Here is a 12559-nt window from a genome sequence, read left to right as displayed (position 1 = left end):
TGTCTCTGTACCCCTTCCAAAGCTAGTATATCCTTCCTTAAGTAAGGTGATCAAAACTGCACGCAGTACTCCAGGTGCGGCCTCACCAATACCCTGTACAGTTGCAGCAGGACCTCCCCGCTTTTGTACTCCATCCCTCTCGCAATGAAGGCCAACATTCCATTCACCTTCCTGATTACCTGCTGCACCTGCAAACTAACTTTTTGGGATTCATGCACAAGGACCCCCAGGTCCCTCTGCACCACAGCATGTTGCAATTTCTCCCCATTCAAATAATATTCCCTTTTACTGTTTTTTTTCCCAAGGTGGATAACCTCACACTTTCCGACATTGTATTCCATCTGCCAAACCTTAGCCCATTCGCTTAACCTATCCAAATCTCCTTGCAGCCTCTCTGTGTCCTCTACACAACCCGCTTTCCCACTAATCTTAGTGTCATCTGCAAATTTTGTTGCACTACACTCTGTCCCCTCTTCTAGGGCATCTATGTATATTATAAACAGTTGTGGTCCCAGTACTGATCCCTGTGGCACACCACTAACCATTGATTTCCAACCGGAAAAGGACCCATTTATCCCGACTCTCTGCTTTCTGTTCGCCAGTCAATTCTCTATCCATGCTAATATATTTCCTCTGACTCCGCATACCTTTATCTTCTGCAGTAACCTTTTGTGTGGCACCTTATCGAATGCTTTTTGGAAATCTAAATACACCACATCCATCGGTACACCTCTATCCACCATGCTCGTTATATCCTCAAAGAATTCCAGTAAGTTAGTTAAACATGATTTCCCTTTCATGAATCCATGCTGCATCTGCTTGATTGCACTATTCCTATCCAGATGTCCCGGTATTTCTCCCTTAATGATAGTTTCAAGCATTTTCCCCACTACAGATGTTAAACTAACCTTTTGCCTGCCCCCTTTTTTAAACTAAATTAAAAAGTAGGACCTCAAAAGTAGTAATCTCGGGATTGCTACCAGTGCCACGTGCTACTCAGAGTAGGAATCGCAGGATAGCGCAGATGAATACGTGGCTTGAGCAGTGGTGCAGCAGGGAGGGATTCAAATTCCTGGGGCATTGGAACCGGTTCTGGGGGAGGTGGGACCAGTACAAACCGGACGGGCTGCACCTGGGCAGGACCGGAACCAATGTCCTAGGGGGATTGTTTGCTAGTGCTGTTGGGGAGGAGTTAAACTAATATTGCAGGGGGATGGGAACCTATGCAGGGAGAAAGAGGGAGACAAAAATGAGGCAAAAGCAAAAGACAGAAAGGAGATGAGGAAAAGTGGAGGGCAGAGAAACCCAAGGCAAAGAACAAAAAGGGCCACTGTACAGCAAAATTCTAAAAGGACAAAGGGTGTTAAAAAAGCAAGCCTGAAGGCTTTGCGTCTTAATGCAAGGAGTATCCACAATAAGGTGGATGAATTAAGTGTGCAAATAGATGTTAACAAATATGATGTGATTGGGATTACGGAGACGTGGCTCCAGGATGATCAGGGCTGGGAACTCAACATCTAGGGGTATTCAACATTCAGGAAGGATAGAATAAAAGGAAAAGGAGGTGGGGTAGCATTGCTGGTTAAAGAGGAGATTAATGCAATAGTTAGGAAAGACATTCGCTTGGATGATGTGGAATCTATATGGGTAGAGCTGCAGAACACTAAAGGGCAAAAAACGTTAGTGGGAGTTGTGTACAGACCTCCAAACAGTAGTAGTGATGTTGGGGAGGGCATCAAACAGGAAATTAGGAGTGCATGCAATAAAGGTGCAGCAGTTATAATGGGTGACTTTAATATGCACATAGATTGGGCTAGCCAAACTGGAAGCAATACGGTGGAGGAGGATTTCCTGGAGTGCATAAGGGATGGTTTTCTAGACCAATATGTCGAGGAACCAACTAGGGGGGAGGCCATCTTAGACTGGATGTTGTGTAATGAGAGAGGATTAATTAACAACCTCATTGTGCGAGGCCCCTTGGGGAAGAGTGACCATAATATGGTGGAATTCTGCATTAGGATGGAGAATGAAACAGTTAATTCAGAGACCATGGTCCAGAACTTAAAGAAGGGTAACTTTGAAGGTATGAGGCGTGAATTGGCTAAGATAGATTGGCGAATGATACTTAAGGGGTTGACTGTGGATGGGCAATGGCAGACATTTAGAGACCGCATGGATGAATTACAACATTCCTGTCTGGCGTAAAAATAAAAAAGGGAAGGTGGCTCAACCGTGGCTATCAAGGGAAATCAGGGATAGTATTAAAGCCAAGGAAGTGGCATACAAATTGGCCAGAAATAGCAGCGAACCTGGGGACTGGGAGAAATTTAGAACTCAGTAGAGGAGGACAAAGGGTTTGATTAGGGCAGGGAAAATGGAGTACGAGAAGAAGCTTGCAGGGAACATTAAGGCGGATTGCAAAAGTTTCTATAGGTATGTAAAGAGAAAAAGGTTAGTAAAGACAAACGTAGGTCCCCTGCAGTCAGAATCAGGGGAAGTCATAATGGGGAACAAAGAAATGGCAGACCAATTGAACAAGTACTTTGGTTCGGTATTCACTAAGGAGGACACAAACAACCTTCCGGATATAAAAGGGGTCAGAGGGTCTAGTAAGGAGGAGGAACTGAGGGAAATCTTTATTAGTCGGGAAATTGTGTTGGGGAAATTGATGGGATTGGAGGCCGATAAATCCCCAGGGCCTGATGGACTGCATCCCAGAGTACTTAAGGAGGTGGCCTTGGAAATAGCGGATGCATTGACAGTCATTTTTCAACATTCCATTGACTCTGGATCAGTTCCTATCGAGTGGAGGGTAGCCAATGTAACCCCACTTTTTAAAAAAGGAGGGAGAGAGAAAGCAGGGAATTATAGACCGGTCAGCCTGACCTCAGTAGTGATGGAATCAATTATTAAGGATGTCATAGCAGCGCATTTGGAAAATGGTGACATGATAGGTCAAAGTCAGCATGGATTTGTGAAAGGGAGATCATGCTTGACAAATCTTGACAAAAAGTGGACAAAGGAGAACCAGTTGATGTGGTATATTTGGACTTTCAGAAGGCTTTCGACAAGGTCCCACACAGGAGATTAATGTGCAAAGTTAAAGCACATGGGATTGGGGGTAGTGTGCTGACGTGGATTGAGAACTGGTTGTCAGACAGGAAGCAAAGAGTAGGAGTAAATGGAGACTTTTCAGAATGGCAGGCAGTGACTAGTGGGGTACCGCAAGGTTCTGTGCTGGGGCCCCAGCTGTTTACATTGTACATTAATGATTTAGACGAGGGGATTAAATGTAATATCTCCAAATTTGCGGATGACACTAAGTTGGGTGGCAGTGTGAGCTGCGAGGAGGATGCTATGAGGCTGCAGAGTGACTTGGATAGGTTAGGTGAGTGGGCAAATGCGTGACAGATGAAGTATAATGTGGATAAATGTGAGGTTATCCACTTTGGTGGTAAAAACAGAGAGACAGACTATTATCTGAATGGTGACAGATTAGGAAAAGGGGAGGTGCAGCGAGACCTGGGTGTCATGGTACATCAGTCATTGAAGGTTGGCATGCAGGTACAGCAGGCGGTTAAGAAAGCAAATGGCATGTTGGCCTTCATAGCGAGGGGATTTGAGTACTGGGGCAGGGAGGTGTTACTACAGTTGTACAGGGCCTTGGTGAGGCCACACCTGGAGTATTGTGTACAGTTTTGGTCTCCTAACCTGAGGAAGGACGTTCTTGCTATTGAGGGAGTGCAGCGAAGATTCACCAGACTGATTCCCGGGATGGTGGGACTGACCTATCAAGAAAGACTGGATCAACTGGGCTTGTATTCACTGGAGTTCAGAAGAGTGAGAGGGGACCTCATAGAAACGTTTAAAATTCTGACGGGTTTGGACAGGTTGGATGCAGGAAGAATGTTCCCAATGTTGGGGAAGTCCAGAACCAGGGGTCACAGTCTAAGGATAAGGGGTAAGCCATTTAGGACCGAGATGAGGAGAAACTTCTTCACCCAGAGAGTGGTGAACCTGTGGAATTCTCTACCACAGAAAGTAGTTGAGGCCAATTCACTAAATATATTCAAAAGGGAGTTCGATGAAGTCCTTACTACTCGGGAGATCAAGGGGTATAGCGAGAAAGCAGGAAGGGGGTACTGAAGTTTCATGTTCAGCCATGAACTCATTGAATGGCGGTGCAGGCTAGAAGGGCTGAATGGCCTGCTCCTGCACCTATTTTCTATGTTTCTATGTTTCTAAACAGAGGCGTTACATTAGCTGCTTTCCAATCCGCTGGTACCTCCCCAGAGTCCAGAGAATTTTGGTAGATTATAACAAATGCATCTGCTATAACTTCCGCCATCTCTTTTAATACCCTGGGATGCATTTCATCAGGACCAGGGGACTTGTCTACCTTGAGTCCCATTAGCCTGTCCAGCACTACCTCCCTAGTGATAGTGATTGTCTCAAGGTCCTCCCTTCCCACATTCCTATGACCAGCAATTTTTTGCATGGTTTTTGTGTCTTCCACTGTGAAGACCGAAGCAAAATAATTGTTTAAGGTCTCAGCCATTTCCACATTTCCTATTATTAAATCCCCCTTTTCATCTTCTAAGGGACCAACATTTACTTTAGTCACTCTTTTCCGTTTTATATATCTGTAAAAGCTTTTACTCTCTGTTTTTATGTTTTGCGCAAGTTTACCTTCGTAATCTATCTTCCCTTTCTTTATTGCTTTTTTAGTCATTCTTTGCTGTTGCTTCAAATTTTCCCAATCCTCTAGTTTCCCACTAACCTTGGCCACCTTATACGCATTGGTCTTTGATTTGATACTTTCCTTTATTTCCTTGGTTATCCACGGCTGGTTATCTCTTCTCTTGCCGCTCTTCTTTTTCACTGGAATATATTTTTGTTGCACACTCCGCTGGGCAGGGGCCACATTGTCCGCATGTCCCAGACACGAGACTCCCAAAGCCAGCGCTCTACTCGGAACTCCTTCACGGCAAACGAGCCAAAGGTGGGCAGAGGAAACGTTACAAGGGACCACCCTCAAAGCCTCCCTGAGAAAGTGCAACATCCCCCACCGACACCTGGGAGTCCCTGGGCCCAAAGACCAGTCCCGCCCTAAGTGGAGGAAGTGCATCCGGGAGGGCGCTGAGCACCTCGAGTCTCGTCGCCAAGAGCGTGCAGAAAGCAAGCGCAGGCAGCGGAAGGAGCGTGCGGCAAACCAGTCCCACCCTCCCCTTCCCTCAACCACTGTCTGTCCCACCTGTGACAGGGACTGTGGCTCTCGTATTGGGACTGTTCAGTCACCTGAGAACTCACTTTTAGAGTGGAAGCAAGTCTTCCTCGATTCCGAGGAACTGCCTATGATGATAATGAGTGGATGAACTGGTAATGTGTAGCGCGATTGTTAAACCTTAGCGAATAAACCAATTAGTTCTTAATAGCAATGTGTTGCAATGAATTCTGAAGCAAAGGGCGCGGGAAGAAAATACATTTCACCTGCGAACCATTCTGGCTAATCGCTGCTCGACCTTTTTAGCTCGAGGGCGAATAACTTCAGCTTCTCCAGTCTGTAGTTTAGATGTTCGAAGGAACAGAAAGCAGAGAGAAACACACCCACCTTTATTGCAAAGAGTTGAGAATTTAGTGCAATCATTTTATTTTATTACTCGAATGGTCACGCGACAAGCAGGAATCCTATTCGCTGAGGAATCGTTAAGGAAGGCGTGGCTGGTGTCACTCAGGGTACGAGCGATAAATAACGGCAAGCAGGTATCCACGGTTTCACCCGGGATCTCTCTGGCAGCATCGATCGCAATCCCATTCCGTCAATCGGAGGCTGCAACTCAAAACATGTGCATCACTTGATCAAACAAGACGCCAAAGTAAGTCGCGATCGCAGTCGTACTTCCGTTAAACATCGACCTATCAAAAGCAAATTCACAAACTTGGTTAGCGAGACTCCAGTGAGAGGGAGCACGCACCCCCACATCGGGAGCTTCAGGGTTCTGGGTTCAATCCCCACTGTTCCCCCACTCATAATCCCTCTACACTGACCCGTCAAACACTTCCCAGGGCAGGTACAGGTACAGCACGGGCTTAGATACAGAGTAAAGCTCCCTCTACACTGTCCCATCAAACACTCCCAGGGCAGGTACAGGTACAGCACGGGCTTAGATACAGAGTAAAGCTCCCTCTACACTGTCCCATCAAACACTCCCAGGGCAGGTACAGGTACAGCACGGGGTTAGATACAGAGTAAAGCTCCCTCTACACTGTCCCATCAAACACTCCCAGGGCAGGTACAGGTACAGCACGGGGTTAGATACAGAGTAAAGCTCCCTCTACACTGTCCCATCAAACACTCCCAGGGCAGGTACAGGTACAGCACGGGGTTAGATACAGAGTAAAGCTCCCTCTACACTGTCCCATCAAACACTCCCAGGGCAGGTACAGGTACAGCACGGGGTTAGATACAGAGTAAAGCTCCCTCTACACTGTCCCATCAAACACTCCCAGGGCAGGTACAGGTACAGCACGGGGTTAGATACAGAGTAAAGCTCCCTCTACACTGTCCCATCAAACACTCCCAGGGCAGGTACAGCACGGGGTTAGATACAGAGTAAAGTCCGCTCTACGCTGTCCCCTCCATCAGTGCAGCACTCCCTCAGTACTGCCCCTCCGACAGTGCAGCGCTCCCTCAGTACTGCCCCTCCGACAGTGCGGCGCTCCCTCAGTACTGCCCCTCCGACAGTGCGGCGCTCCCTCAGTACTGCCCCTCCGACAGTGCGGCGCTCCCTCAGTACTACCCCTCCGACAGTGCGGTGCTCCCTCAGTACTGCCTCTCCGACAGTGCGGCGCTCCCTCGGTACTGCCCCTCCGACAGTGCGGCGCTCCCTCAGTACTGGTGCTGAGGTTCGGCATAATTGGAGGGAGTGATTTGAAAGGAGTGTTGGGCTCAGTCAGCACTTACTTGATGGACTGGCCAGCCGTGGACGATGCGGCCTTGTCGATCCATTGTGAGACTTGGGTGGACATGCTGACCCAGTACTGCTGCAGTTTGTCTGTGACACTCACATCCTCAACCTGCTCCTTCAACACACTGTATCCCGAGGCTACTGCAGAGCACAGAGCAAGGTCCTGTCATTAGAGGGAGGGAGGGGGGGGAGGGAGTGAGGGAGGGAGGAGGGAGGGGGGAGAAAGGGAGGGAGTGAGGGAGGGAGGGAGTGGGGGAGGAAGGGAAGGAGTGAGGGAGGGAGTGAGGAAGGGAGGTTATGGAGGGAGGGAGGGAGTGAGAGAGTGATAGAGGGTGGGAGGGAGGGAGTGAGTGAGAGAGGGAGGCGGGGAGTGAGGGAGAGATAGAGGGATGGAGTGAGTGAGGGTGGAAGGGAAGGAGGAAGGGATAGAGGGAGGGAGTGAGGGAGGGAATGATGGAGCTAGAAATTCATGGAAGGAGGGAGTGAGGAAGTAAATGAGGGAGGGAGTGAGTCAGTGAGTGAGGGAGGGAGTGAGTGAGTGAGGGAGAGAGTGAGGGAGGGAGAGAGTGTGGGAGGGAGAGAGTGAGGGAGGGTGTGAGAGAGGGAAGGAGGGAGTGAGGGAGTAAGGGAGGGCGTGAAGGAGATAGAAATGCATGGAGGGAGTGAGTGAGGGAGGGAGGGAGGAAGGTTGTGAGGGAAGGAGTGAGGGAGGGAGGGAGGAAGGGAGTGAGGGAGTGAGTGAGGGAGGCATGGAGGAAGGAAGGGAGGGAGTGAGGGAGGGAGTGAGAGAGTGAGTGAGGGAGGGAGGGAGTGAGGGAGTGAGGGAGAGAGTGAGGGAGGGAGTGAGAGAGGGAAGGAGGGCGGAGGGCGTGTGGGAGGAAGAGGGTGAGAGTGGGAGAGAATGAGGGAGGGAGAGCAGGGAAAAGGGAGGGAGTGAGAGAATGCGTGGGAGAGAGAGAAGGAGGAGTGAGGGAGGGAGTGAGTGAGGGAGTGAGTGAGGGAGAGGTAGGGAGTGAGGGAGATAGAAATGGAGGGAGGGAGTGAGTGATGGAGGGAGGGAGTGACGGAGGGAGTGAGTGAAGGAGGGAGTGATTGAGGGATTGAGGGAGATAGAAAGGGAGAGAGGAAGAGAGGGAGGAAGGGGAATGATTGAGTGAGTGAGGGAGTGAGAGTGGGAGGGAGGGAGAGAGTGAGAGTGGGAGGGAGAGAAGGAGGGAGGGAGGATGTGAGGGAGTGAGAGTGGGAGGGAGAGAGTGAGGGAGTGAGAGAGATAGAGAGGGTGGGAGGGAATGAGGGAGTGAGGGAGGGAGTGAGAGAGAGAGAGCGAGAGAGAGGGAGGGAGGGAGTGAGAGAGGGAATGAGAGAAGGAGTGAGAGAGGGAGAGAGTGAGGCAGATAGAAAGGGAGGGTGGGAGTGAGTGAGGGAAGGAGTGAGTGAGGGAGGGAGGGAGTAATGGAGATAGAAAGGGAGTGAGGGAGTGAGTGACAGATGGAGTGAGGGAGGGAGGGAGGGAATGAAGGAGCAAGAGAGTGAGGCAGGTGGAAAGGGAGGGAGAGAGTGAGTGACTGAGTGAAGGAGGGAGGGAGAGAGAGGGAGTGGGAGGGAGAGAGTGAGGAAGTGAGGGAGGGAGAGAGGGAGGAAGTGAGGGAATGAGAGTGGGAGAGAGAGAGTGAGGGAGTGAGGGAGAGGGGGAGGGAGAGAGTGACGGAGTGAGTGAGGGGGAGGAAGGGAGTGAGGGAGGAAGGGAGTGAGGGAGGGAGATAGTGAGGGGGTGATGGAGATAGAGAGGGAGGAAGGGAGTGAGGGATTGGGTTATGGAGTGAGAGAGGGAGGGAGAAAGGGAGTGAGGGAGGGAGTGACTGTGTGAGTGAGGGGGAGGGACGTGGAGGCAGGGAGGAAGGGAGGGAGGGGAGGAGAAAGGAATAGCAGAGCCTGGAGTGAGGGTGGGGGTGGAGCGTGGGGCACCAGTGACCGAGAGGGGCGGAGCCTGTGACAATGGGGGCGGAGCGGGTTACAATGGGGGCGGAGTCTGTGGCATTGAGGGTCCGAACATGTGACATTAAGGGGTCGGGTTAATGGCAGTGAGAGGCGGGTCCGGGAATGGTGATGAGGGGGTGGGGCCGGGAATGGTGATGAGGGGGTGGGGTCGGGAATGGTGATAAGGGGGTGGGGCCTGGAATTGTGATGAGGGGGCGGGGTCGGGAATGGTGATGAGGGGGTGGGGCCGGGAATGGTGATGAGGGGGCGGAGTCGGGAATGGTGATGAGGAGGCGGTGCCAGAAATGGTGATGAGCGGGCGGGACCGGGAATGGTGATGAGGGGGCGGGGTCGGGAATGGTGATGAGGAGGCGGTGCCAGGAATGGTGGTGAGGGGGCGGGACCGGGAATGGTGATGAGGGGGCGGGTTCGGGAATGGTGATGAGGAGGTGGTGCCGGGAATGGTGATGAGGGGACGGGTTCGGGAATGGTGATGAGGGGCGGGGCCGTGAATGGTGATGAGGGGACGGGTTCGGGAATGGTGATGAGGGGCGGGGCCGTGAATGGTGATGAGGGGGTGGGACCGGGAATGGTGATGAGGGGCGGGGCCGCGAATGGTGATGAGGGGCGGGGCCATGAATGGTGATGAGGGGGCGGGATTGGAAATGGTAATGAGGGGCGGGGCCGTGAATGGTGATGAGGAGGCGGTGCCAGGAATGGTGATGAGGGGGCGGGACTGGGAATGGTGATGAGGGGCGGGGCCGTGAATGGTGATGAGGGGGCGGGACCGTGAATGGTGATGAGGGGGCGGGGCCAGGAATGGTGATGAGGGGCGGGACCGGGAATGGTGATGAGGGGGCGGGGCCGGGAATGGTGATGAGGACGCGGTGCCAGGAATGGTGATGAGGGGGCGGGACTGCGAATGGTGATGAGGGGGCAGTGCCAGGAATGGTGATGAGGGGGTGGGGCTGTGAATGGTGATGAGGGGGCAGGACCAGGAATGGTGATGAGGAGGCAGTGCCAGGAATGGTGATGAGGGGACGGGGCCGTGAATGGTGATGAGGGGGTGGGACCGTGAATGGTGATGAGGAGACAGTGCCAGGAATGGTGATGAGGGGGCAGGACCGGGAATGGTGATGAGGGGGCAGTGCCAGGAATGGTGATGAGGGGGCAGGGCCGGGAATGGTGATGAGGGGGCGGGGCCGTGAATGGTGATGAGGGGGCGGGGCCGTGAATGGTGATGAGGGGCGGGGCCGGGAATGGTGATGAGGGGGCAGTGCCAGGAATGGTGATGAGGGGGCAGGGCCGGGAATGGTGATGAGGGGGCAGGACCGGGAATGGTGATGAGGAGTCAGTGCCAGGAATGGTGATGAGGGGGCGGGATCGGGAATGCTGATGAGGGGGCGGGACCGTGAATGGTGATGAGGGGCGGGGCCGTGAATGGTGATGAGGGGGCGGGGCCGTGAATGGTGATGAGGGGCGGAGCCGTGAATGGTGATGAGGGGGCAGGACCGGGAATGGTGATGAGGAGGCGGGACCGGGAATGGTGATGAGGGGGCAGGACCGGGAATGGTGATGAGGAGTCAGTGCCAGGAATGGTGATGAGGGGGCGGGATCGGGAATGCTGATGAGGGGGCGGGACCGTGAATGGTGATGAGGGGCGGGGCCGTGAATGGTGATGAGGGGCGGGGCCGTGAATGGTGATGAGGGGGTGGGACCGGGAATGGTGATGAGGAGTCAGTGCCAGGAATGGTGATGAGGGGGCGGGATTGGGAATGCTGATGAGGGGACGGGACCGTGAATGGTGATGAGGGGCGGGGCCGTGAATGGTGATGAGGGGCGGGGCCGTGAATGGTGATGAGGAGGCGGTGCCAGGAATGGTGATGAGGGGGCGGGACCGGGAATGGTGATGAGGGGTGGGACCGTGAATGGTGATAAGGGGTGGGGCCGTGAATGGTGATGAGGGGGTGGTGCCAGGAATGGTGATGAGGGGGCGGGACCGGGAATGGTGATGAGGGGCGGGGCTGTGAATGGTGATGAGGGGCGGGGCCGTGAATGGTGATGAGGGGCGGGGCCGTGAATGGTGATGAGGAGGCGGTGCCAGGAATGGTGATGAGGGGGCGGGACCGGGAATGGTGATGAGGGGTGGGACCGTGAATGGTGATGAGGGGGCGGGTCCGGGAATGGTGATGAGGGGCGGTGCCAGGAATGGTGATGAGGGAGCAGGGCCGGGAATGGTGATGAGGGGGCGGGGCCGTGAATGGTGATGAGGGGCGGGGCCGTGAATGGTGATGAGGGGGCGGGGCCTGGAATGGTAATGAGGGGGCGGGACCGGGAATGGCGATGAGGGGTGGGACCGTGAATGGTGATGAGGGGGCGGGGCCGTGAATGGTGATGAGGGGCGGGGCCGTGAATGGTGATGAGGGGGTGTGGCCGAGGGAGGTGGTCCTGATGCCCACTCGATTCTAACCCCTCCTCATAACCCAATCGTAGGAACACAAGGATTGGGATCAGGAGTCGGCCATTCGGCCCCTCGAGCCTGCTCCGCCATTCAATGACTGATCATTGACATCAACTCCACTTTCCCGCCCGAGCCCCATATCCCTTAATTTCCCTTGTTCCCAAAAATCTCTCGATCCCAGCCTTGAGTATACTCAACGACCGAGCCTCCACAGGCCTCTGGGGCAGAGAATTCCAAAGATTCAGCCCTCTCTGAGTGAAGAAATTCCTCCTCATCTCAGTCCTCAATGGCCGACTCCTGCTCCTAATTTGAACGTTCCTTGGGCAAGCAGATGAGGAGGCAGGGTCTGGAGGGGCTGAAGGTTTGGTGCTGTGAACATTGGGCGATTTGATGGCTCTATGACCGGTGAGCAGGCCCGTGGCCTTTCGGACGTGGAGGGGAGAGTGAGCCATGATATCGGAGGTTCTTACCCCGACAGTAGATTGCGAGCACGATCAAGGCCAGGGCGATCATCTCCAGCCTCATTCTCCTCATCTCCCGACCTGCAACAACACAGTACGTGCCTCAGTAAGGCTGCCCTGTGTCACCCCAGGCCCCAAGCCTCAGTCCAACCAGGATACAGAACCCTTCTCTATTTACTCCCACCCTCAGACATGGCAGCCCCGCCTTCATTCCCGTAATCCCCCCGATCCTCCTCTCTACTGCCCCCGTGTCCTAACTCACACCGAGTCCCGCTCACCCATCACCCGCTGTGCTCACTGCCCCCATGTCCTAACTCGCACCGAGTCCCACTCACCCATCACCCCCTGTGCTCACTGCCCCGTGTCCTAACTCGCACCGAGTCCCACTCACCCATCACCCGCTGTGCTCACTGTCCCCGTGTCCTAACTCGCACCGAGTCCCACTCACCCATCACCCCCTGTGCTCACTGCCCCGTGTCCTAACTCGCACCGAGTCCCGCTCACCCATCACCCCCTGTGCTCACTGCCCCGTGTCCTAACTCGCACCGAGTCCCGTTCACCCATCACCCCCTGTGCTCGCTGCCCCGTGTCCTAACTCGCACCGAGTCCCACTCACCCATCACCCCCTGTGCTCACTGCCCCCCGTGTCCTAACTCGCACCGAGTCCCGCTCACCCATCACCCCCTGTGCTC

The 12559-nt window shown here is 53.7% G+C and overlaps 1 protein-coding gene across 1 annotated transcript in view; it reads right to left on the bottom strand.

Moving 5' to 3' along the window:
• LOC139240326 (trypsin-like) overlaps positions 1–12559 on the bottom strand; it is a 222584-nt gene that overhangs the window by 81643 nt on the left and 128382 nt on the right. The window contains exon 3 of the mRNA XM_070868799.1: positions 11877–11948. Coding sequence (XP_070724900.1) covers positions 11877–11948 — 72 coding nt within the window. The remainder of the gene's footprint in view (positions 1–11876; positions 11949–12559) is intronic.

The sequence above is a fragment of the Pristiophorus japonicus genome, chromosome 31 (assembly GCF_044704955.1).
Source record: "Pristiophorus japonicus isolate sPriJap1 chromosome 31, sPriJap1.hap1, whole genome shotgun sequence".
Taxonomy (NCBI): domain Eukaryota; kingdom Metazoa; phylum Chordata; class Chondrichthyes; family Pristiophoridae; genus Pristiophorus; species Pristiophorus japonicus.
This window is presented reverse-complemented; position numbering and strand designations above follow the sequence as displayed.